The sequence below is a fragment of the Zea mays genome, chromosome 1 (assembly GCF_902167145.1).
Source record: "Zea mays cultivar B73 chromosome 1, Zm-B73-REFERENCE-NAM-5.0, whole genome shotgun sequence".
Taxonomy (NCBI): Eukaryota; Viridiplantae; Streptophyta; class Magnoliopsida; order Poales; family Poaceae; genus Zea; species Zea mays.
In genome coordinates, this window is record NC_050096.1 from 193,774,095 (window position 1) to 193,800,348 (window position 26,254).

Below are 26,254 nucleotides of genomic sequence, written 5' to 3' on the forward strand. Positions count from 1 at the left end.
TTCCGTCTCTAATTTTCTCCAGTATCGTATTCAGCGACAAATACAACACAATAGTGGTTTATATTTAATGCGCATGTGATGGCCGGTAAACCGTGAACAGCTCACCGGGATAGGCCGGCGGGCGTCATGGATGTGTTGTACGGAAACCGACGTGAAAAGAAAATATACGTACGAGTTCCTTTCCTCCCGTGTACTTTTCTATTCCCCGCTGTGCAAAGACTTGTATCATTGCTTTATTATTATTCTCATCATATTCACAATGAATCCGCGATGATGATAGCCATGTAGCCTTAGCAAGCGTACCATGTTCTTCTTCTTTACTAGCCAATTAATCATGCTTTGCTGCTTTGCTACGGTTTTTGAGATATTTATTTAAATATAATTATTATTTATTTTTAAACAAATATAATAGGTGTAGTATGATGGTTAATCTCAAATTTTTAGAGCAGGAGACGTGAATTCGAGTGTTTATTCTACACTATTTTCTACGCGATATGGAAGGCGAGGTCGGATGCTAGACAGACGCAATAGTTGGCTACACGGACGCTTAGGATCGCGTGGAGCGAACCTAGAGTATCAACACGAAAAGAGGGTGAAGCCCTGTACCATCAAGTGCCCTCTTAATAGAGTCACCTTGAAAATTACCTTCTGTTTCGAGGCAGCTAGCTGAGACGGACAGGCAGTGGTAGGTAAACTGGGTAAACAAAAAAACTATTAGAGCCTCTCTCAAAGTTTTCTTTGTTGAGACCCCGTCGCGATCGCATCCTGTCGCGTCCAGCTTCGGCAGCCCAGCCCAGCGCTGCGCTCAGCAACCGCACGGTCACTCCGACCGTGACACGCGTGGGCGCCCGCGGAAACGCGCCGGTCCATCCCGTGGGCGGCGCCGGGCAGCAAAGCAAAGCAAAGCGGCAGCCGTCGTGGCGGCATCGGCGACGGCGAGCCTGCCGCGGGGCGAAAGAAGGATTCCTCCAGGTCCGGGAGAACAAATAATTGAAGGCCGGACGCGGGCGGGACCCGCCCGCCGCTCGATGATCACCAAACACAATTGTGGAGAGAGAGAGAGAGATACCACATGCTCGACGATCTTCAATATTCAGGACCCCTTTCGATTCAGCGGACTAAATTTCTGTATCATCGTATCGAACGTTTGGATACTCGTTAAGCCGTTACACGTATTAGGGGATGTTTAGAACTAATAGTTAGTTGGTTAAAAATTATTAGTGAAATTAGCTAGTTAACAAATAGCTACCTAATTATTAAACAATTTACAAAAAAATAGTTAATATTAGCTAAGGTGTTTGGATGTCTCAACTAATTTTAGCCACTAACTATATCTCTAGTGCATTCAAACACCCCTTAAAATTTAATCTAATCACAGAACTAATTACACAAATAAAAAAAGCCTAATTAGTATACGATTTGCTACATTACACATTTGATAACCATGGATTAGTTGGACTTGATAGATCTGATTCATCGCTTAGTCTTCATCTATATAATTGTTTTTTAAATATACTATATTTTATACTCGTCGTTAGCATTCAAATATCTGATGTGACACGAATTAAATCAGACAAGAGGGCTCTATTTTAAATTATGATTTTTTAATTTTTTGGATCTATTTCAATTCCACTCTAGTGGGGTCTTTGTTTTTACTAGAGCCTTCAGATTTACTAGCTGAGTGCCCGTACGTTGCAACGGAAGTACCAGTATACTACGATAACTTATATACAAAATGAGTGTTATATTGTTATGAGAAAATGTTTCATAATCAATTTGTGATCCTAGCCATACATAAATTTTATTATTTTAATTTAGTTGTTTCACCACTACAATGCAACCATCAGTATCATGCAGACTTCAATATATGTCACGATTTGTATGATCTCATCATTGTAGAGCACGTTCCACACATACCGGAAGAATTTTCCTCGTACATCGTTAGTCATCAGACACGCACCACCATACGCTCTTGCTTAAACAAAAGGTAAGTGTGTGTTTGCGAAGAGAATTAAAGGCAGATCAGCACAAAAGTTACCCTGACGGTGGCGAGGATGACGAACTGGTCACTGTTGTCGATCCTCCTCTATGTCACCTCTGGCGCCAAGATGACGCCACAATCCTCGATATAGTAGTCGTCGAACACGCGCGACATGACGAGTACCGATGACTCTTGATTGGGCTGCCAAACGATGTGCACCCCGGGCTCATCAACGAGGTAGTACCCCTGGTCGTTGCACCACCGGATGCGCTACTCCACTACATACATCATGTTCGAGGACACTCACACAACGTCAGCAACGTCTATCGTCCCAGCGCACAAGAATTCATATCCGGTCAGTAGCGACTTATGTGGCAGGTTGGACTTCAGGTGGACGATGAGCTGGACGGCGTGATGGCGTCGTCGTATGCGGTGTCCAGAACAACCCGAGAGTCGTCGACAACCATGAGGCCCCCCTGCTTAACGATGGACAGCGCGGTGCAGCTGCTCTGGACCGCGTCCAAGCGGTGGCTTCACAAGAGCTTATCGTACACAGCGATGCATACGACCACGTAGGACTGCTTCTAGAGGTCGAACTGACAGTCGCCAAGCTTCTTCTCGTCATCGACGAGCGATGCCAACGCGAGTGTCTCCTGCTAATGGTGTTTGTTCGGGGTTTCAAGTAAGAAACATGGATTCATGCTTGACGTTGGTTTATGAAAATGACTCACAAGTCTGATCCATGGAAAAAATGTTACGAAGAAAAAATGTCACGCATGCAAAAAAGAGAATTTAAGTATAATACATTATTCAAACAAAAGAAAATGCATGCAAAGCTCTTCTTTAAATAATATTACCTCCATCCGAAAATATAATTCAAGAATTTCGGTGATACTTATCTACTACTACACATTGTGTAAGGGTAGCAAGTGAGCTTGATGAGAGATGTAGTAGATGTGTTTCCTGTCATAGATGTAGACATAAACACACATGTGGTGTAGCGGTAGCTACTCTTGGCCTTTGCTTGAGAGGTCACGAGTTCAAATCCCCTTGAGGACATATGTGTTTTTTTAATTTTAGCTAGATGTGAATGGTGGCAGAACACGGGAATGGCAAACTACTGTTGCAGCCTTAATAAGTAGTAGAGATATGAGTAATGGGTATCTAGATTCAAATTGTTGTTTCAAATAAGTTACTACCGATGCAAGGGTACCTTAAAACGATCGACCCCCACCCACTTTAAGCATGTTCGTTTTAATGTCAATATATGTGGATTGGACGGGACTAGATAAGTTTAAATCCATAAAAACTCAAAATCTCAACTAGTTATTTGCATCCCCATCCAATTCATATGGGATGTAAATAATCGAATACGTCCTTAATGATAAAAGAACCAACAACAAAACCTCGATCATACCAAGTAATCTCCACCGGGGCACTTCGATCATGTCGGTCTTGATTTCGCTCATCTCGAACGATCTGATCTGGTCTCCGCGACCAAGTTGGGCCCGACCTCGGTCGCCTCAACAAATCCCGACCATAGTCCATACCGTGGTCGCATGGAGCAACTCCCGTTGTGAGGTAAATCAACCTAGGTCTTATAAACCTCAAAAGTCTCTTAGGCGCCACGGTCTAGAGGTACCATAGATCTCTATGCGGAGGTAACACATTGATGGTTCTCTGACCGTTCGACACATGCTTTTGATTAGGCGTGCGCCGAATGAAACGAACAATAAGAATGGCGCTTGAGACATTCGTGTCCAACCAACAAACTACTTAAAGGACATCCAGGATCAGATAGGCCATGACGGGCCTTGCCACAACCGTAAGACATCCAAGGGCCCAATATTGGTCAAAGCGTACGAGTAACTTTGAGTATAAATGACCGTTCTGTTATTTAATTTTAAAAAATTTAATAGTCACATACATCGATTTATCTTAAAGTGTATTTTGTTAAAAGCATAAATATTTTCATTTATATTTTGATAAAAAATACCGGGCAAAACTATATTTTAGATACCCTATAATTGTCCTAAATGACTTATAAATAGAACTAGAGCGAGTACGCATATTTTGATTTCCGTGCTGATTGTCCAAAGCGTCGCGTAGTAGTAAAAATAATAAAGTGTAAAAAAAAGAAGCATGTGGTAAATATGTTACAGTACACGTACCAAGTACAATAATGCATGTGGCAGGCACGCACAGGGGAATCGTCCTACGACGCCGATAGAGATCCAGTCCATTTTGACGCGGCAGCGCCCCACGTCCGTGCCGGGCCAGGCAAGCCGTACGGCAGAGCAGAGCAAAGCAGGCGCGCACGCATAGCCACTGCGTGGGTGTCAGTCAGGCCAGGCCAGACCAGAGGAGCCGCACTGCACGCGGTGGGGGGCAGCGGTACGACCACGAGTGGTAGTGGCGGTGGTACGTGTGCCCGACTGCCCGGTGCCCGCGACGCGCGATCGCTCTCGCTCCGGCCTGCCCGCCCCCACCAGTACAGTACCACCCGCGCCCCGTACGGCCTCCCCGTCCGTCCCCGTCGTGGGGGTGGGGCCGGCGCCGGCGGCACCACCACCCACCGCACCCGTCCGGGCCCGCCCCCGTGCCCGGTCGCTAATTACGCGCACCTGCCATCCGGCCGTCCACGCACACGGCGCACGCCACCAGGCCCCCGTCCGTCGCCGCGCCAGGACGCTTACCCACGCGGGAGGTCCTCTTCCTCGCCCGCTTTGCGCTGCTGCCTTCTCTCCGCTCGATTCCCCGCTGCCTCTCTCTCTAGTCTCTCTACACACGCCTTCCTCCCAGCGCCGCACCACACCATCAGGGCGGGCAGCACATTCCTCTCTCTCTCCCACTCCCACTTCTTCATCCTCCGCCGATTCCAGCACTACGCAGGTGGGCAGGGAAGGGATATTTTCTGCTCTGGCCCTATTTCTGGACGGCTGGGGAGGCGGCGAGGTGACGTGGACTGGCGCCGAAGACTTGCGTGAGAGGTAACTGGAATATTTCTCCTCAGCTGCTCGCTTCACCCCGGCGCCGCTCGTGTACCCTGCTGCCGCGCCGCTGATCGGGTTGACCTCATCTGCAGATCCCTGATCGGTTGCCGCGGCTGAGTTGGGAGGCCCGGAGACCTTGAGGAGCGATGCAGAGGGAGGTGGGGCCGCAGGTGGCCCCTCCGCTCTTCCTTCACCAGATCCAGCCGATGCCTCCCCACGCCGCCGCCGCCGCGAAGAAGCGCGGCCACCCGTGGCCCGCGGCCGGCGCCGCGGAGGCCGGCGCTGGGAACTGGAACCCCAGGCTGTGGGACTGGGACAGCCGCGCGCTCACCGCCAGGCCGTCCTCCGATGCGCTCCGCCTCGCCGGTGGCCAGCCCCAGCCGGCTGCTGAGGCGCAGCGCCAGGGGGCCGGCGCGCTGAACCTCCAGCTCGGCCTGCAGGAGGACTCCACGACCCCGATGGACGCCAGCCCGACGGCTCCCGCGGCGGCGGCGGCGGCGTCCCCGCCAGCTTCGGCTGCGGCGGGGCAGGAGCCGGTCGTTAGGCCGAGCAAGCGGGTGCGGTCTGGATCGCCGGGGGGCGCTGGGGGAGGGCCGGGCGGCGGTGGGACTGCCAACGGAGGCGCGAGCTACCCGATGTGCCAGGTGGATGACTGTCGAGCGGATCTGACCAGCGCCAAGGATTACCACCGGAGGCACAAGGTCTGCGAGACCCACAGCAAGACCACCAAGGCGGTCGTCGGCAACCAGGCTCAGCGCTTCTGCCAGCAGTGTAGTAGGTAAATAAATGACAGTAACTGCAGTAAACTGAGATTCGTTGTTGTGATGCTGCTGCTAGAGTGCTAGGAGTCTGTTTTTGTGATTTGATCGGTTGACATGGCTTGTGTGCGTGTGTGCTTGCTGGGCCAGAGGCATGTTTCTCTATCATGGCTTCATGGTGTCCGCTCTCGTCCGGCGATGGAGTGTAGGCTATGAGAGTTTTAGTTACTAATAAGCCGGTTCTTCTGATCAATCGTTTAGATTTCACCCACTCGCGGAGTTTGATGAGGGTAAGAGGAGCTGCCGGCGGAGGCTTGCTGGCCACAACCGGCGGAGAAGAAAATCCCAGCCAACAGATGTTGCTTCACAGTTGCTGCTACCTGTAAACCAAGAAAATGCAGCAAATAGAACACAAGATATTGTCAATCTAATTACAGTGATTGCGCGCTTGCAAGGTACTGACTACTAACACTCCATTCTCAACATGTTGTTTCAGGATTTTTGTGATTTTAACCAGTATAGTGGAATTTGTTGTCTGTAATGACAGGCTCTAACGTTGGTAAAGTGCCTAGCATCCCTCCCATACCAGATAAACAGAATCTGGTGGAAATTATAAGCAAAATAAATTCATTGAACAACGCAACCTCTCCGGCAAAGTCTCCTTCGCCAGAAGTCGTCGTTTTGAATACTTCACAAGAGCAACGAGAGCAAGGACATGATTCTGTAGACAAGACGACCAACGGAATCGACAAGCAAACTGTACCATCAACCATGGATTTGCTAGGAGTTTTTTCAACTGGCTTCGCAACTTCAACACCTGTGACAAATACATCTCAGTCCCAAGGGAGCAGCGACAGCAGTGGTAATAACAAGAGCAAGAGCCATTCAACGGAGCCAGCAACTGTTGTAAATTCACACGATATATCAACCCAAGATTTTCCTGCTGCTGGTTTCATGAGAAGCAACAGCACACAAGAAAGCCGACCTCATATATACAAGCAGACAGAACACGAGACAAGACCATACTTGTCACTACAGCTGTTTGGCAGCAGTGAGGAGGATATTCCACCTAAGATGGACTCATTGAATAAGTACTTATCTTCTGAGAGTAGTAATCCTCTGGATGAGAGATCTCCTTCATCCTCTCCGCCCATAACTCGCAAGTTTTTCCCCATACATTCGGTTGATGAAGAGGTTCGACACCCTCATATTACAGATTTTGGGGAAGATGCTACAATGGGTGAAGTTAGCACAAGTCAGGCATGGTGTGCACCACCACTTGATCTCTTCAAGGATTTAGAGCGTCCCCTCGAGAATGGATCTCCACCAAATCCTGGTTACCAGTCCTGCTATGTTTCAACATCTTGTTCAGACCATTCACCTTCAACCTCGAACTCCGATGGACAGGTAGTTTCTACATGAAGCTTGCAATTACAATTGTTTCACAACCTTTCCAAGACCTCTTACCATATTAATCATGTACGTGTGTTATCTTGATTTGCCATTTTACAGGACCGGACTGGTAGGATTATCTTCAAACTATTTGGCAAGGAACCTAGTACAATACCTGGGAACCTTCGTGACGATGTATGGTCATTTGCTTATTTTAGCAAGACACCTTGCAGCCTGTTTACCCTGTTTTTATGACTGTAATTTAAATTGTCTCCTTTCTTATCTTGTGCAGATAGTAAATTGGCTCAAACACAGTCCTACTGAAATGGAGGGTTACATCCGCCCCGGTTGCCTTGTACTATCCATGTACCTATCAATGCCGGCTATTGCATGGGATGAGGTAAGTCTGACACTCAATTGGACATTATGAGATTATTACTCAGCTACAATTGCTACATCTCATGTTGAAATTTCTGTGATGTAAATGCAGCTTGAAGAAAATCTCCTCCAGAGAGTCAACTCATTAGTTCAAAGTTCTGATTTGGATTTCTGGAGAAAAGGAAGGTTTTTAGTTCGAACCGGCTCCAAGTTGGTATCTTATAAAGCGGGTATGTGCAAATTAGTCAATTGCATGTACCACATATATTTTTGTGCCCCAGCTCATTGGAGAGCTTTCTTTGGTGTCTGCTATTATAGATACATGTTGATTCATTTTGGCTGATGTCAAGGTTGCTCTCTTATTTCAGGAATGACCCGTTTATCGAAATCGTGGAGAACATGGAATACTCCTGAATTGACCTTTGTGTCACCAATTGCTGTTGTTGGTGGACAGAAGATCTCCCTCATTCTTAAAGGCCGCAATCTATCTATTCCTGGCACACAGTAAGTTTTGAGTTGTAACTTGTAACTATTGTTAGAATGACAATAATTTCACCATCTTAATGATTTCTTGTGAACTTTGGACGATGCAGGATCCATTGTACAAGTACAGGAAAGTACATATCCAAAGAAGTTCTGTGCTCAGCATATCCAGGTACCATATATGATGATTCAGGTGTGGAGACTTTTGACTTGCCAGGACAACCAGATTTTATTCTTGGGCGCTGCTTTATTGAGGTTCGTAAAATTCCAAATGCTATGCTTTTATGAGAACTTGTTTGCATTGGTAAGATGACCAACACTGTCACTTTTGATATTTACAGGTGGAAAACAGGTTCAGGGGTAACAGCTTCCCTGTTATTGTTGCAAGTTCAAGTGTTTGCCAGGAGTTGAGAAGTCTAGAAGTGGAGCTTGAGGATTCACAGGTTCTTGATGTTTCTTCGGATGGTCAGATTCATGACTGTAGGCAGTCAAAAACGAGGGTTCAAGTTCTGCACTTCCTTAATGAACTCGGCTGGCTCTTTCAGAGGGCTTCTGCCTGTACATTGTCCACCAGACCTGATGTGTCTGATTTGGATTTGACTCAGTTTTCAATCACACGGTTCAAATATCTTTTACTGTTCTCTAGCGAGCGTGACTGGTGCTCTCTTACTAAAACACTTCTGGATATTCTTGCCAAGAGAAGCTTGGTCAGCGAGGAATTATCAAAGGAAACTATGGAGATGCTGGCTGAGATTCACCTTCTGAACAGAGCAGTAAAAAGAAAGAGTAGGAGAATGGTGCATTTGCTTGTACAGTTTGTTGTACTATGCCTTGATAATTCCAAGGTTTACCCCTTCCTCCCAAACTTTCCTGGCCCTGGTGGTTTAACTCCGTTGCATCTTGCTGCATCCATTGAGAATGCAGAGGATATAGTTGACGCCTTGACAGATGATCCTCAACAGGTATGCTCCGTAAAATTCAATTCCTGATTAGCTTTAAGTTATTTCACATCAATGCTCCTAATTTTCGATAAATCACTGCAGGTTGGTTTGACCTGTTGGCAGTCAGCTTTAGACGAAGATGGCCAATCTCCTGAAACATATGCCAAGTTGAGGAATCATAATTCATATAATGAGCTTGTAGCACAAAAGCTGGTGGACATGAAGAACAGCCAGGTTACTATAACGGTCAATGGCGATGAAATTCATATGGATCAGTTAGGGAATGTTGATGACCGTAAAAAATCTGGGGTTCAGGCATTGCAAATAAGATCTTGCTCCCAGTGTGCCATTTTGGAGTCTGGTGTGTTAAGGCAGCCTATGCGGTCAAGGGGACTGCTTGCTCGGCCTTATATTCATTCAATGCTTGCTATAGCAGCAGTCTGCGTATGCGTCTGTGTATTCATGCGAGCTTTGCTGCGGATCAATTCTGGAAAATCCTTCAAGTGGGAGAGGCTGGATTACGGTACAATATAATTGTGGGGACACACCTGAGCCTTGTGGTATTATTAAGTTAACAAGCAGTTGTTATGGAGCTATTTTGGAGCCTTGAAGGGTATGGAGATTGTTTCATGCTTCCTCGAAACTCGCCCATCCGTATGGCTGAGTGGAATAATGTAATATTTTTGCTGGACAATTCCTTTACTTCCTGTGAAATAGAAGTGTTAATAGGTGAGCAGCCGGAGATGTTAGGGGGGTGGCAAAACTTGGTACCAAATGTGGAGCTTGAGCAGAGTTGGAACATGTCATGGCAAGGGCCGTAGCAACTGCGCTCCCACAACATGATATGCATGCAATGCACAAAATGTCGATATGGATGCAATCCGCAAGATGGATGTAATCACAGTTCGGGGAGAATGAGCAAGTAAGTAACCTTGGTTTCCTTTTTGCTGCTGTAAGCTCGACTCTTTTGGTTCATGTATCCCAAGAATGATGTTTAATTTATCTTGCTCACTGTTTCATATTTTTGTGTGTGTGTGTGTATTAAATACAGTACGCTAGCATGAATGTACCCTATATCGACTTTAGATAGTAGCAGGGGTAAATGAAAAGAGGCTTTGCATATGTCTGTGTCGACCATTTTGACTTGTAGCTACATAGAAATGAGGCAGATCTGAAGTGTACTTGGATCTTTCGTTGTTGTTGTTGTTGTTGACATCCACCATATGTTCTCATTCTGATGAAGCTTAGTTACACCTTTGTCCTATATTGTTCTCTTGATACCTGCCGGCTGCTATCATTATCTTGGTTCACTCGCACTTTCCTTCTGACCCAAGTTTTCACTGATCAAAATCCTATTGTATGACTTGTTTGGAGGCTGAAATTCATGTTCGTTTAAGAACTTTGAGCGCGTTCGGCTGCCCTGCACGGAGCACTGTTGCAGCTGCAAATCACTGTTGCAGCTGCAATCCCTAGAGAGAAAATACTGTAGAAGCCGCAGCCGCAGTCGGATTAAAGCCGCAGCGAACAAGGCATTTGTAACTAGGCCACCTACTATCCATGTATTCCTTTCGTTTTTTTTGTTCAAGTGTCTATTGTTATGTGAAAACAGAGTGTGGCAGCGAACTTTCTGCTGGCATTCGGGGTGCCCTGTCTCACGTTAAAAAAAAAACCCGACGGGACGCGGCGTTGGCGGCGCATCGTGCGCTGTCCCTGTTGGAGATAGAGGTGGAGGCCGGCTGGTCCGGACCACGACGATCATGCCTGGCTTGGCGCCTTTTCGGGCGTCGCGGCGTGTGGATCTCCCCGGGGACACGGCGGCGAGATTCTGGCCAGCTGAGGGCTCCATCTGCCGCACCTATCTGTCCATGCGTGATACGCACAAGTGGGACGCAGCCACTGGCGCTAGCTGGCCGGCGGGCACTGCAGGGAGCACTCGCGAGGTGCGCGCACGACCCGAATCGCACGGCCGATTGCTTTCCCGTCCCTTGCCGCCCACATGGCTGTCGGATTGGACGCGCGCTGGCCACGTTCATGAATGATGCCCCCCCGGTGCGGTGCCTGCCAAACCCCGTCGCCACAGTGACGGACGGATGGGGTCGCCATGGCACGGCCCGTGCTCCTTGGCTCGCTTTGTTGTGTTGCGTGGCAGTGGCACGGGCACGGGCAAAGCAGCCTCTGCCGTCCCCGTGCAATGGACCGACGGCAACAGGTGGACCCACCGCGCGTCCTTGGTGCCCACGGATGGGCGAGGGCTAGGAGGCGCTGATCCGTCACGGCACGCCTCGCGAGGGAATGGGATCGGGACGGACGCAGTCACATGGACCACGGCGGCGTCGTTGCGTGCGGTGCGGGCACGGCGAGGAGGACGACAGACGTCACGAGGACTATGCTAACCCCGGAGCGGTAACGTGCCGCTTTTGAGCGCGATAGCGGCCGTCTCCCCCGGCCACAACCTCCCCACCGACAGGCGACGAGGAAGCGAGGTGCAGGCGGAAGAGCACGCCGACGGCGAGAGCGAGAGACGTGCCTGGCCTGAGCGTGTCCCATCGCCAGCGGTGGCGTGGTCGAGTGGACGGGCAAGGTGAGCACGGCGGGCACAGCGACCTGGAGTCCGTCTCCCTGTTGCAGGTCAGCAGCGGCAGGCAGCCCCAGCGCCGCCGCGTCCGTGTGTCGCCACGGCAATTGCTCGGGTCAAATCTGTCTGGATAAGGCATCGCCGTGCTGTCGACACGTTATACAAGACTAGACAGACGTCCAGACCTGTGGGCGGGGTTGATCCAACGCTCCAGCAGCCTGGCCTGGCCTGGCCGAACGGGCACGACACCATGGACACCGCACGTACGGACAGCACAGTGCAGTAGTACGTCCCGGCGACCGACCTAGAACGTCGCTACCACGAGCAGAGTAGCGGTACAGTACGCTGCTGCAGTGGCCAGACGGACAAGATAGGCAAGAGGTGCAGTCGGGGTCTCAGTGCGCGTCACCGTCCTACACCACCACCACTCCACCAGCAGTGTACTCCCACCAGGACACTCCCCGTCACGATCGGCACCCAACACGACGCCTGCCTCCGTCCGGCCGGCGCCAATTGATAGCGTGGAGACGACGCGGCCGGGGCCATGTCAATTATCCGTAACACTGATTTAAATGGTTGAATTTTAAAAATGCAATTGGCAGCATCCAGAACAGCCTGCACGGCCCACAACGCGAAAGGAGCCGCCTTCACGCTTTTAAGGCCCATGAAGGCAGGAGCAAGCAGATACGGTTCGTTGGGGGAACTTCGGGCGGCTCCCTTCGTCCGAGAATGATATTTTATTTTTTAGGGTTTTGCAGTAACAAACCGAACATCACATGTTCTCCTGACCCTCTGAGCAAATAAAAGCAGAGTCAAATAAAACCGAACATCACATGTTCTCCTGACCCTCTGAGCAAATAAAAGCAAACATCATATTTTTTACGGTTCGTTGGGGGAACTTCACGCTTTTAAGGTCCATGAAGTCAAATAAAGGCAGAGTCACATGCTGGCCCACACAAATGACACATCATCAAGCGCTACCGTCCACACCGATCGAAACTACCATGGTCTAACGTGCATACGACGCAAGTTTGGGTACTACGTACATTGTGACTTACTTGTGTCAGCGTGCCATTTCACGTCATCGCACAGTCAGCAATGCCCACGTCGGCATGGAAACAGACGAAAGTTTGTCACGGAGTTTTAGGGTACGTTTGGTTTAAAGAATCACTACATTCAAATTAAGGTGATGCATCATGTGTTCATTCCTCAAATTTGGTGGGATGACTCCATTCCTCGTATTAGTACTAACTAACTAACTATGAGAAATGGGGTGATGATGGATCAACTCATTTCATTCCACAAACCAAACAAAACTAATGAGAAGTGAGAAGATGATGGACTAGCTTATTCCTCAAACCAAACACTCTATTAAGGCGGTGAATAACACTTTCGTCGCAGATGTCCTATAGTAACGAAATTCATATCTTGATTCCCTTCCCGCGACGAATAAGCACAGAGAGAGAGAATAGGGCTAGATATTAAGCCGGCTTGACTGCTGAATCTGCAGAATCAATTAGGCTCGGTTTGTTTATGACCCAAGCTAACTCGTTTAGCTCGTGAGCCAAAACAGAAAAATAATATTTATAATAATTGATGTCTAGTTAATTTTAAACCAATTTAACAATAGAAAATAGTGATTATATTCATAGTTTTACGAACCATATGAATGTAACACCAAATTAACAAAACTCATCACTCATCAATTCACCAACATATTCATCACGCATAGTCATAGTCGCATATACCAATTTAACACATAAACACAGTTTATCAATCACTAATTTAACTCATAGACCATAGACACCACACATGCATATAACATATTCATCAATTGCTACGTAAATGATACACATATATTTCTATTTTGCTGAAATGTGATAGCTCGTTTAGCTTGCGAGCTGGCTTATTAATAAACCGAGCTGAGATGTCAACTCCGCTCATAAAAGAATTCAAACGAGCAGACGAGTATTTCAACTAGCTTAGACCACCAAAGGCCAAATAGACCCGTACGATCCATGGGATAATCTTTCTACTGGTTACGACAAGATTTAGGGTCGGTTTGGTTCTAACCGACTAAATTTTAGTCCATCACATCAGATAATTAAATGCTAGTTAAAAGTATTAAATATAATATAACTATAAAAATAAAACACACTGATAAAGACTAAACGGCATGATTAGATGCTAGTTAAAAGTATTAAATAATTTAATTAGTACATGATACGTTCATTCATGTAGTTTCAGACCAAGAGGCTACGCGTGCCGGCGTTCCTCGGCGGCGGGGAGATGGCCATGGCCTATGAACGAGGCGACGGCGTCGTCGAACATCTCCTCGACGCCCTTGAATTCCGCCAGCCCCAGCGCGCGGGCCTTGGACGTGTCGAAGCCGTACGACTGCTCGCCGTAGGCGCGGGGCAGGCTCCTCGGGACGGGGTACGCTGGGAACCGCCGCGCGAGCAGGGCGGCGAGGTCGCCGCAGTCCAGCACCGCCGCGCTGCAGATGTACCTCCCTCGGGCGCCCGCGGCCTCGTACGCCAGCATGTGGCACCTCGCCACGTCGTCGATGTGGACGTACCCCATCCTCCCGTACGTCGTGAACTTCCCCGTCTCTCCTGCAACAAAGACAAAGGTCTATGAGACTGACGAGAGGGCTCTGGTCTTGCACAAACTTTTGCGGACGTACCTTGGAACAGGCCGAGGACATCAGAAGCGGTGGGGCCGAGCTCAGGAGACAGAGTAGGTCCGACAACGAAGGTCGGAAGAACGGTGACGAGGTCGATCCTGTGCTCTCCGGCGAACTCCCAGGCTGCCTTCTCGGCGAGGATCTTTGCGACGGCGTACCATATCTAAGGGAGCACGGGAACAGCACATTGTCACGCAGGTACGGTCCAAATCACTCTTCTGACGACCGTACGCTCACCTGGAGACTTTCGCAGAACTCGATGGAGCTCCACGACGATTCGTCCAGCAGCACGTTAGGGGGCAGGTCGGCTTCGTCCTTGATCCTCACTGTCGACGACGAGGATGTCAGGACAACCCTCTTGAGCGATGGGTTCTTCTTGCACGAGCGTAGCACGTTCATCGTGCCGTTTATTGCTGAATCAAGCATCTCCTCCTGCCAAGTGGCACCAACATGTTTCAGGTCGCTATATGTCCAGGCCTTTCCTGAAGCTGCAAATATGAGAAACAGAATTGGTGTTTAGCATGCCTTGGAATTAGATCCGGTGACGACGGGCGATGCGGTGTGGAAGACGCCCTCGCAAGCCATCACAGCGTCGTCGAAGCTCCCTTCCTCCAAGAGATCAGCTCTCACGAGCTGCAGCCTTTCCTTTGCGCCTTCCAGGCCCCAGAGGTGCCCTACTTTCTTGCCATTCCCTACCAAGACATCTTTGCTTTCAGGAGTGATTTATTTGACAGGTAATGAAAATGGACATAAACCGTCAACAGGTATTACTAGTATTTTAATTCAGATCATCATCAGAATAAGATGAAACTGACCTGGGTCTCTGACTGTACCCAGGACATGGTACCCAGACTCAAGAAGCCGCTTGACGAGCCAGGAGGCGATGAAACCAGACGCCCCAGTGACACAGACCTTACCCTTAGCAGTGTTAGCCATTCTCTCAGACTCGAGGTGCTCCTGTATTTGATCCCAGCTAGTTTATATTGTGCACATTGAAGTACCCAGTATGGCTAGTGTGTCACCCCTTTTTGGTGACTCGGTTGGGCAGGTGGAGAGTTGGCTTGGTCATGCGCAGATTCCACCACAGCATAGGAGCCTCACAGCTTCTGCATTCCACTGGATTAAACCACTCCCGTCCTACAAAAGTTCACAGCTTAGAAAGGCATGAATTACCAACCTTACATGCATTGCAGGAACCTTCTTCCTTCCTACTGAGACGCTGCTTTATCAAAAATTTCTTAAACATGTGTAATTTCATCACTTCAAGTTACTGGTTAGTGGTCAGTTTTGTTCCAATGGCAACTGTCACTATCAGAATGAGGCAATGCAAAAGGAGTTCCATTCCTGGACATTTTATTCTGGTTACATCCTTTTTCTCGAAACAAAAATCTGTCTACATACTGGTCCATGATGGCATGTCACTGCAATTGAATCAAAACTGGCACAACAAAAGAATTACAGTCTTAATGTACACAAAAAATGCATAGGGAAGCTAAATTCCTACAGAGCATGCAAAATGTATGTTGTACATTTGATCATCCCTATGCTTCCTTCCTACTCTAGTTTGGAGTAGATTCCAAATGCTGGGATTTAAAGAGAGGTCGTTGAGGAGGATATCCTGGAAGGAGAAAGTTTCACACTAGCACAGCTCTTCCCCTCAATATGACAGGTACAACTTGGATCACAGTGCAACGGGCAGACCTGGTAGTGTGCAAATCCACTGTCCAATGTCACTTCTGAGGAGATAGGCCAAATGAAGAAGCAATTTCTACCAAGTGCTGTCCTGTTGAATTTGTTATGAATGCTATAGGAACTACAGGCTGAAACATGAAGTCATTGTCCTCCACCTGAAGGTCATAGCATGTTTTGAGCTCCATTGCTTTAGAATCGGCAGTTTCAGCTTCTTTGCGTAGTATCTCAACTTCTTCATTATCATGTATTTCAGTTGCAGCAGTCAGTTCTGCTCTGGCAGCAGCACAATCCAACCGCAGTCTTTTGTAACTTGTCAATGCTGAGTCCTTTTCTTTCAGTACAACAAGCCCTTCGCATTCTTGTATCTTGTCTGTAGTTGCTGCAATGTCCTTTTCTATTAACTCTAGATCAGTAGCAGCTTTCTCCAACTTGCCACGCAGTTCGTTCTTTTCGGAATTAAGAGCTTTTGCCTCTGCAGCTATCCTTCCTGCTTCCTTAAAGTTTCTTGCAGCAGCCGCAACTTTCTTTTCAGCCTCTAGTTCAGGGCCCCTTTTGTCAATGAAGCTCAATTTCTGCTTAAATGAATCCATTTCTTGTTGTATACTTGTTCTCCTTGAAGATACCTCCTGCAAGACAGAATCCAGTATAAAATATTTAGAAGAGCTTACATGCAAAACATAACATGAAGCTCAGTATTTAAATAATACAAATACTAAAGAAATAAAAGAATAGTTGGTGTACCTGAAGAGTAGTTCTTGCATCTGTAATTTTTTGCCTAAGCATTTGAATGTCTTGCAAAATTTCCTCCTCCATTTTTAGCAACCCAATTCTATCCTCTCTTGACTTCAAAATCGATGATGCAAGCTTTCTTCTTATTTCAACTGATTGTTGGCAAGTTTTTGCTTCAGAGAAACAAGCACCAATAATTTCCCTCAACTCTGAATCTTTTTGCTCTGTTAAAGAAATGAAATTATCAATTTCATTTTTTTTCAACACAAGTGCTTCAGTCTCTAGATCCAGTTTACATTGGGCTTCCTTCAAGGAATTGAGCTTCAAATCAACATCTGACTGAGAGCCATGGAATCTGGAGACCACTGCACTTATTCTTTCTTGAACTTCATGGATCCGGGCATTGTTCTCAGCTATCTCTGCTTCTTTCAACCTCACCAACTCTAGAAGGTCAGCTAACTCCTTGGTGAGGACTTCTCCTTTTATACTAAGTGTACCTTCCTCTAGTTTGTCTTCTTCAACCAAATGCTCTATTGACCCTTCCAACCCAGAACGTGCTTCTAAAACCAACTGTGTTTCAACCTCCATTTCCAACTTCTTTGTTTCTAGTAACTCCATTGATGTTTGCCACCCTTCTATTTCTTTCGACGATAATTCTTGTGCTTGTTTGCTCTCTGAAATAGCATGTTCATTTGCATCCTAAGAAAGGCAGAGTTTTAGGAATTAAGATAAAGAGTAGAAGTCGATGCAGTTATATCATAAATAGCAATTTGTTGTTTAGTTTGTACTGAAGATCATCATATGTTGCGCCCACTTTTAACTGTGGTTTTAGACACCAGATGGTTGCAGCAAGTTAAATAACAGGAAGAAAATATATATTGAACAAAGCTATGTGATGCAGCACAAGGACCTAATGCAGAAACTTAAGCAACAACCAGTCCCATGTAAGTAAGTATAGCTCGTTTTTGTAGACTGTAGTCAAAAGGTTGGAAATATTATCCTGTTTGAAACTTTTGCCAATAAGTACATAGTAAACATAAATTCCTTGGAGTGTCAACAAAAATTGCATGTGATACTAGACACATAATATGATAGGAAGTTCCAGAATTTCCATGTTTTATCTTGTGTTGAAAATTAGCCCCTTGCAGCCTTGCTAAATCATGTTTATAAGTATTCTTCAAACAAAGAAAAGATTACACCAAGATTGTATTACAAGGTAAAAACTGTAAACATGATATATGATTAGCAAGAATTCATATGTGAGTGTGGAAATTCAGATGCCTATGTGTTTCATACTTGAATTTTGAGCAATGGTTGTTTGGGGTTGACAATTCTACGCAAAGTTTAAAACAATGCCGACAGAGCTAATTTACCTTTGCAAATTGCTCCAGAAGGATAGCAGCTTCCTCCTCGGCAGCAATACGGGACTCAAGCACCTCCTGCAACTCCGAATCCACTGAATCGTAGTCAAGCTCAGCATCACGCAGCGCCGTCAACAGCCCATCCTTCTCCTTCTCGAGGGCAGCGAGGGAGTCGCTGATACTCTCTGCCCTCTCAAAGTCCTCAGCCTCGCAGGCCACCTCCAGCTCCCTCTCCAAATCCTTGTGCCTGGATGCCACGGAGGTCGCCTCCTCCGCCACCTTCCTCCGCCGGCCAGCCAGAAGCCTCCTCTTGGCAGCCACAGCAGCAGCCCTCTGCTGGATGGAGTCGAGCTTGCCCGAGATTTGAGATCTGAGGAGACCTAGCCTCTCCTTGACCCCCAAGGCTGCCACTCCAGCATCTTCATCCTCTTTCCCGTCATCGTCCTCCTTTGCCTCCTCCTCCTCCACACGCGGCGAATTGGTATCCACATCCACCGCCTCCACCACATGCGGTGAATTGGTATCAACATCCACCGCCTCCGCGTGCGCCTCGTAGCCGTTGACATGGACATCGAGTTGCCGATCAGGGAGCTGGTCGAGGGTACGAGTAGCGGCCGGATACGGCGAAGCGTCCAGGAAGGCTATAGTACTAGCGGAGATCGCAGCAGCAGCTGCGGAGGCGGGAACCGTGGCAGGAGGGGAAGGCGGCGCGGGTTGCGGCGAGCGGGCGTACCCGATGCGCACGGCCCTCTTCTTCTTGCGCAGCGACGAGGTGGACGGCTGCCGAGAGAGCCCCGGAGTAGGGGCTAGCGGCGCGGGGGCAAGTGCCGCGTGGCTCCGATCCTCGCCTTGCGGGAGCAGGGGCGGGGGTGTCTGCTCCAGCGAGAGCGGCTCCTGCGGCGGGGCGAAGAGGGTGAGATCGGAGAAGAGATCCTCGTCCAGCGGTGGTGGCACGGACGAGGCCGCGTCGGCGTCGTGGCGGGCGGCGGATGGCAGCTCAGGGACAGCGGCGGGGACAGGGACCGAGTCCTCGGCGGGGGCGGGGGCAGGGGCAGGGGCAGGGACCGAGTCCTCGGCGGCGGTGGGCTCTGGCGCGAAGAGGACCATGCCCTCGAAGAGCGAGCTGCCGTCTTCGCCGCCTCCCCACCCGTCGTCCCGGGACGCCATCGCCGCCGCCTGACCAATCGGTGGCGTTGGCTGACGGATCGGGAAGAGTGACGACTACAAAGGCGGGCGGTGGAGTGACTTGCTAGATTAGATCATGGATGGAGCCGGAGGAGGAGTAATCCGTGTGGTAATCGCCGAGAGTGATGATCTGGCACGGAACTGCCTCGGGATGAATAGGAATAGGGCCACAATGAAACACAGCTCCGGCGGATCCTCTAGACGTAGCTGCAGCTGGCCGGCTGATGTGTGGGACCGACCGTAACTGCAGAAGAAACCTTGGCTAGCTTGCGCAGTTAAAAAGCGACGATGCTATGCTGTAACATTCGGCCGGCTGTTAAATGAGGCTACGACTAGTTTCACACGTCAGCCGACTGGCTACAGCAATATCTGTGGACAGAGTAGGGATATGAATGGGTAAATACCAACCGGTTACTAATATCATATATCTATAACCACAACAAAAAAATAATCCTATTAGATCACTTATATATATAGGAAATTTGGATCTATACCATTAAAAGATCACCACTTTGGATCCATACCATTACTATCTCACTTACATGTGGGTCCACATGAGTCAATGACATATGGGGTCCATGGTATATATCTAAAGTTTGGATCTTTTAATGGTATAGATCCAATTGTTCCTATATATATTGGTGGGTCTGGATTTACTCTTATACTCTTAGGCCATGTTTGGCACAGTTTATTTTCAGCTTCTTCACAAATTTAAGCAGAAGTTCTGCCAAACAGACAGCTTCTGCAACGGCTTATCAGTTCGGCCGGTTCTCAAAATAAACTAAAAGCAGCCAACAAGCAGAAGCTGCTTTTTACCAGCTTATCAGATAAGTTTCTTTTTCAACAAGCAGCAGCTGTGCCAAACAGGACCGTACTCATGTGGGTATGGATCATGTCGAATCGTCCGTACCCATAAAGATTAAACATCTATCAAAATGATATATTATACAAATGTCAAGTATATCCATCTAAATACCATTACAAAATTTCTAATATCATTTAACCATTCATTCAACAACACAAAGATAATTTGATAAAGTAGCAACACTAGGATAGTACTACATAGCACATTACATGTTACATTACTTGGTCATCAAATAGTCGTTAATCCTTCTATGATACTATAACACAAAATATTGTTAAATAGTAAAAAAGATGTATGACTGAAGCCCAAGTTCATGCTTTTGTGCTAAGTTTATAATGAGTATTTTATACCCACGGGTTAACGTTGGGTGAGGGCGGTACGTTCTAATACCCGTTTACCCATTGAGTGAAGATTTTTGTCCAATAAGAGACGCACAAATAGAATATTTAGCCTATATACATACTCTAATGCAGTAAATACCTATCGGGTATCGGGTCGCAGGTACTCATTGCCATCTCTAGGACAGAGGCGGATCCAAAGGGGTTAAGTGGGCCATAGTTCCCCTCAATTTTGTACACCCTTTTATATCTAATGATTATTTAGTGTTAAGTATAGAAAAAATCAAAGTTTTAGATAGTATAAAGTTTTGTTCTAAACCTCTAAAACTAATAGCTAATGGCTAAAATTAGTTGAGCGGTTTAGAATGGATCAACTAATTGTTAGCTATAGCCCTCAAATAAGTATTAGTTTTTAGCTGCCCCAACCTAGTTAAAACCAGTTAACAATTATGTCGGGGACCATAATTAGGGGTACCCTCAAGACTCCTAATTCTCAGCTGGTAACCCCCATCAGCACAAAGCTGCAAAGGCATGATGGGTGCGACTAAGTCAGGGATCGGTCCATTCGAGGGACTCGATCACGCCTCGCCCGAGCCCAGCCTCGGGCAAGGGCAGCCGACCCCGGAGGATCTCCGTCTCGTCCGAGGCCCCCCTCCAGCGACGAACATACTTCCGGCTCGCCCGAGGCCCAATCTTCGCCAAGAAGCAACCCTGGCCAAATCGCCACGCCAACCGACCAAATCGCAGGGGCATTTAATGCAAAGGTGGCCTGACACCCTTATCCTGGCGCACGTCCTCCAGTCGACAGAGCCGAAGTGACCGCAGTCACTTCGCCGCTCCACTGACCGGCCTGACAGAAGGACAGCGCCGCCTACGCCGCTCCGACTGCTGTGCCACTCGACAGAGTGAGGCTGACAGGCAGTCAGGCCCGGCCTCAGGCACCATAGGAAACTCCGCTTCGCTCGATCCAGGGCTCGGACTCGGGCTCAGTCCTGGAAGACGGCGAACTCCGCTCCGCCCGACCCAGGGCTCGGACTCGAGCTCAGCCCCGGAAGACGGCGAACTCCGCTCCACCCGACCCAGGGCTCGGACTCTGGCTCAGTCCCGAAAGACGGCGAACTCCGCTCCGCCCGACCCAGGGCTCGGACTCGGGCTCAGCCCCGGAAGACGGCGAACTCCGCTCCGCCCGACCCAGGGCTCGGACTCGGGCTCAGTCCCGGAAGACGGCGATCTCCGCTCCGCCCGACCCAGGGCTCGGACTCGGGCTCAGCCCCGGAAGACGACGAACTCCGTTTCGCCCGACCCCAGGGCTCGGACTCAGCCCTGGCCTCAGCCGACGGTCTCCGCCTCGCCCGACCCGGGGGCTCGGACTCGACCTCGGCCTCGGAAGACAGACTCGACCTCGACCTCGGAGGAGCCTCCACATCGCCCAACCTAGGGCACGGACCGACCACGTCAATAGGAGGCGCCATCATTACCCTACCCCAAGCTGACTCAGGCTACGGGAAACAAGACCGGCGTCCCATCTGGCTCGCTCCGCTAGACAAGCAATGATGGCGCCCCGCACGCTCTATGACGACGACGGCTCTCAGTCCCCTTACGGAAGCAAGGGGACGTCAGCAAGGACTCGACAGCTCCGACAGCTGTCCTTCCGCTAGGCTCCAGCGCTCCTCCGACGGCCACGACACCACACGAACCGGGTGCCAAAACCTCTCCGGCTGCCACGATGGCATGTACTTAGGGCGCTAGCTCTCCTCCGCTAGACACGTTAGCACTCTGCTACACCCCCCATTGTACACCTGGATCCTCTCCTTACGCCTATAAAAGGAAGGACCAGGGCCCTTGAAAGTAGCCTAGAGGGGGGGTGAATAGGCTATACCTGAAAATTTTCACTAAAAACTTCGAAAATAGGTTAAATTAAAGTTGCACAGGTGCAAACCGGTTCAGTCGATTTTAATCACAACTGAACAAGTTTGAACCCACTCAACTTAAATTTAATAATCTATTGAACAAATGCGAAGTAGTAAAGAAAATAGCTAAAGATTTGCCCTACACAAGAACTACTTAAATGAATAATATGAACCAACCACCGAATATGAAGTGCTTAACAAGAACACACAAGAACACGCGATATAACCCGAGGTTCGGCAACCACCACAAAGGTGTCCTACTCCTCGTTGAGGAACCCACAAAGGGCCGGGTCTTTTCCAACCCTAATCCTCCACAAGCCGACCACAAAGGTCAAGGCAATCTCTTCTCAAATCTGCTCAAGGAGCGGGTGATACAAACTTCTTGGGGTCGTCCACAAATTTGGAGACTCCCAAGCAACCTCTAACCGTCAAGGAACACGAGGTTCCAAGAGTAACAAATCCGCACACGGTTAAGTTTGCAACGAGCTCAAGAACAAGAGAATGGGAGAATCGAGATGAAATTGACAGCGAGTTCGATCGAGTTCACCTCACACCAAGGGTCCTTCAAATGATTGAAGGAGATGCGATTGCGGGTGTGAGAGGTGAAGTGAATGCTCTTGTTTGAGGGTTGGTCAGCCAAAGATTCGTGGGAGAGGCAGAAGTAAATGAGAGAGAGAGAGTGTGAAGGGGTATATAAAGGACCCCCCAAAAGCTGGCAGCCGTTGGGAGAAAGTGGGTAAAAACCGGTTGAACCGGTTTCTACCAGGGGGATCCCGGTCCACTGGTCTACTCAGCCGGACACTGGACCGGTTTCAAAACCGGCTGAGTAGGGTCAAATTTCGGCTCAACCGGATTCAGAAAAATATCTGTTGCGATTTTTCTGACAGCTCTGACTGTCAGACAGGTCAGAGCAGAGGTGGCAGGGTGAACAGTACCAAAACCGGTTGAACCGGTTTCAGGACCGGTTGAACCGGTTTTGGGGGCTGAAACCAAACTTTGAGAATTTTGAAGAGAACAAAGGGGGAGACTTTGTGGGAAGTGAAATTTGTTTGTCTCAAGAGCATTCATGATCTAAAAAAAAGATCTCAAGGAGTTTTCAAAAGAATTGAACTTGGCTCGTTTCACAACTTACTTAACCGTCGCGGATCCCTCTTAATTGTACGGCGATTCCTATGACTCAAGAATTATAAACTTAGCACCGCCTTTGTTTCATAGCACTTGGAGCACGCCATTTGATGTGGAAATTTAAATCCGTTGTGCTTTATACTTTTATTCTCGTAGGATCTGTGCTTCTCCTGTCTGTAGAAATACTGTGTACATACTAGGAGCAAACTTGTTAGAATCATAGTTTGTTTTGTCATTAATCACCAAAACCCTCAATTAGGGTTGATTGCACTTACAATCTCCCCCTTTTTGGTGATTGATGCCAAAACAAACTAGAATGGAAATAATGATTAAAAGTTACAAATACTTGATAAAAAAATCTTTTGTGTATGTGTAGCTCCCCCTAAATATGTGCATGAGTTTTGCGATATTAAGATTGACTTGATATGTCAATTTGCAACATATTTAGAGAGAGAGAACAATCAACACCATACACAAAAATGATGAGATATGAAACATAATTGAATATAAAGGGTAAAAGCACATTCAAGCTCATCATCGCATAGCATATGATATGAAAAAGTTCTACAACTATTACAATAATGAGAGCTCGTCTCATCACATCATCAAGTGTTTATGGCTTTCAAGCCATGCATGCAGCAAATAGTTATTACAGACCAAGTGTTCATTACAAAAATAAAGTACTGAATATAAACGTTCTCCCCCTTTTTGGCACCAAGAACCAAAAAGAGAGAGAGAGAAGCGTCAATCCAAGGATCACCAGTGGGGAGGAGGTTGATGAGGAGCAAAGAGGTGTTGCGCTAGGTCGTAGGCAAAGTGTTCCTCTCCAGACTGGGCCGAAGGAGGAGCACTGCCAGACGGGTCCTGGGGCGGAGGATAAGAGGACGATTGGCCCGGATCCCCACGATATGGGGGCGGGTCAAACTGCTCCGGATCATCAAAGTAAGTTTCTTCCTCTTCGACGTCATCAGCTGTAGAAAAAGGTACCCCATACGCCTGCTGGTACCACTCGTTGACATCTGGAGGAGGAGGGTGAAGAGGTACATCAGGAGAGCGAGGGGCGAAGGGAGTACCCAAGGCGGAAGCTTGACGACGAAGGTTGTCGTCGGTCTCCCGCTGACGTCGAGCCACCTCATGGACATCTGCAGCAATATTTCGGCACATGGAGAAGAAGGCCGCAAACCCGTGGGCCAGGCGGGCACCCATCCCACGGCCACGACCTCGACCACGACCACGACCACGTGGTGTGGGAGATCCGCGACCAGGGGAAGGGCGCGAGGCACCAGCGGCAGTAGCAGCAGCAGCAGCAGCACCAGCAGACGGACCAGCAGATGTATGACCACGAGAACTGGAGGGGGCTTTCCTGAGGCGCCCAGCTGGATTGTTGGGATCAATCCAGAAAGAGGTGTATGACTGATGTCGAGTGCCTTTCTCAAATCTGAATTGGGTCACGACCTGAATCATCTTCATAATGAATGGAGCATGAAGACACCCCTTCAAAGGAAAGCAGGCTGCATGAATAATTTCCTGCCATATCATGTCAAAGACATTAATCCTTTCTGAGCTGTTTGGTTTCATAAAAGAGAGCAAGACCTTGCTCTCCCCAAGGATGTTCATCTGATTTCCCCCTTTTGGAATGAGGGTCATCCTGCAGAGGGAGTTGATATAACGATAATACTTATGAACGTTGGTTGACTCCCAATACTTTCCAGATTCAGACAAATGAAGGTCCTTGGCTTCATCTCTTGTGGGCTGACGGAAATCATGAATCTTGATCTTGTCTCCAGATATATCCTCGTCAGAAAAGCCAAGAATGTGAGCAAATCGACGATAGCTCACCTTGTACCAACTACCTTCAATGAAGAAGTTCAGATAGGGGTAGTTGTAATGGCTCTCCTCGTCAGCAAGCTTTATCCAGAGAGTGGAGTAAAATTGTGCAATCACTTCATCATTCCAATCATATTGGAAAGTCATGATGTACTTCATTTGCTTCCTTTCACAGGCCCTCAGTGCCTGTGACATTTCTGGGTCCCCAATTGCTTCGCAACCTTCCCAGTTAATATAACGTTGATGAAGGATGGGTTGATGCTTCTTGGGAAGAATAACTGAATTATAGAAATCCACGTGGTGAAGAGTCCAAAAACGATTTCCATCGATCCTGGCATCGCGAATACGCAATACCGGATTTTGGAAACGCAGATCCTGGAGAAGAGCAGACCCTCCACTGGCCGTGAAGTCAGTGACTGGCTCATTGCCAGCACGCCGAGCCTCGACCCGGTGGAGCACCAAGCCGCGAATCACAGGAGCCTGAGCCAGGGGAAGATCAACTTCATCGTCCTTCCCACCATCATCATCACTTGCAGGCTCCCACGCCTGCGGATTCGTCGCAGGTCGAGACCGACCGGAAGGAGTCCGGGAAGTCCGACCGCGAGCACTCTGAGACCCGGAGGCCTCAGTACCCGGCATGACATTTCCGCATCCGCGCCCTCGCTTGGATCGAGAGCGAGGAGGGGTATCACCATGGATCTCCTGGTCATCCGATGAGTCGGATTCGACCACTGACGAGTTCCTTCGACGCACCATTCTAAGAAATAAGAAATAAGAGATAGAACCTATGATGAGCAAGGATCAACCACGTTTGAGAAGAAACGCATAAGAGATTGAATCATGCACTTCAACCGTTCATATGAGCGGTTCAACTACAACGAACAATATCAAATCGCTAATCTCAAACAGTGTTTGAGACAAAATGAAGATAGTCTAAGTGTTGCAATTACTCAAACTAAAATGTACCCAACGAATGATACATAAGATAATCAATAACACGTAGGATCGAGTACAAGGAAATAACATAGAACAATA

At 48.3% G+C, this 26,254-nt stretch overlaps 3 protein-coding genes across 3 annotated transcripts; 1 reads left to right on the forward strand and 2 right to left on the reverse strand.

Moving 5' to 3' along the window:
* Positions 1-4,637: 4,637 nt before the first annotated feature.
* Positions 4,638-10,178, forward strand: sbp16 (SBP-transcription factor16). Its single transcript, NM_001350289.1, has 11 exons — positions 4,638-4,971; positions 5,067-5,752; positions 5,994-6,187; positions 6,280-7,139; positions 7,245-7,319; positions 7,417-7,524; positions 7,615-7,732; positions 7,871-8,006; positions 8,096-8,240; positions 8,327-8,947; positions 9,029-10,178. The coding sequence occupies exons 2-11, from the start codon at positions 5,121-5,123 to the stop codon at positions 9,458-9,460; spliced, it is 3,321 nt and encodes a 1,106-aa protein (NP_001337218.1). The 5' UTR covers positions 4,638-4,971; positions 5,067-5,120; the 3' UTR covers positions 9,461-10,178.
* A 3,307-nt stretch (positions 10,179-13,485) lies between these two features.
* LOC100273448 (dihydroflavonol-4-reductase) lies at positions 13,486-15,248 on the reverse strand. Its single transcript, NM_001147885.2, has 5 exons — positions 15,003-15,248; positions 14,713-14,879; positions 14,425-14,619; positions 14,188-14,350; positions 13,486-14,116 (listed from the first exon to the last, which is right to left on the reverse strand). Exons 1-5 carry the CDS (start codon positions 15,121-15,123, stop codon positions 13,758-13,760), a joined length of 1,005 nt encoding a protein of 334 aa, NP_001141357.1. The 5' UTR covers positions 15,124-15,248; the 3' UTR covers positions 13,486-13,757.
* A 268-nt stretch (positions 15,249-15,516) lies between these two features.
* On the reverse strand, positions 15,517-19,331 carry LOC100383206 (uncharacterized). Its single transcript, NM_001350290.1, has 3 exons — positions 17,982-19,331; positions 16,621-17,307; positions 15,517-16,505 (listed from the first exon to the last, which is right to left on the reverse strand). Exons 1-3 carry the CDS (start codon positions 19,134-19,136, stop codon positions 15,918-15,920), a joined length of 2,430 nt encoding a protein of 809 aa, NP_001337219.1. The 5' UTR covers positions 19,137-19,331; the 3' UTR covers positions 15,517-15,917.
* Between the last annotated feature and the right edge of the window lie 6,923 nt (positions 19,332-26,254).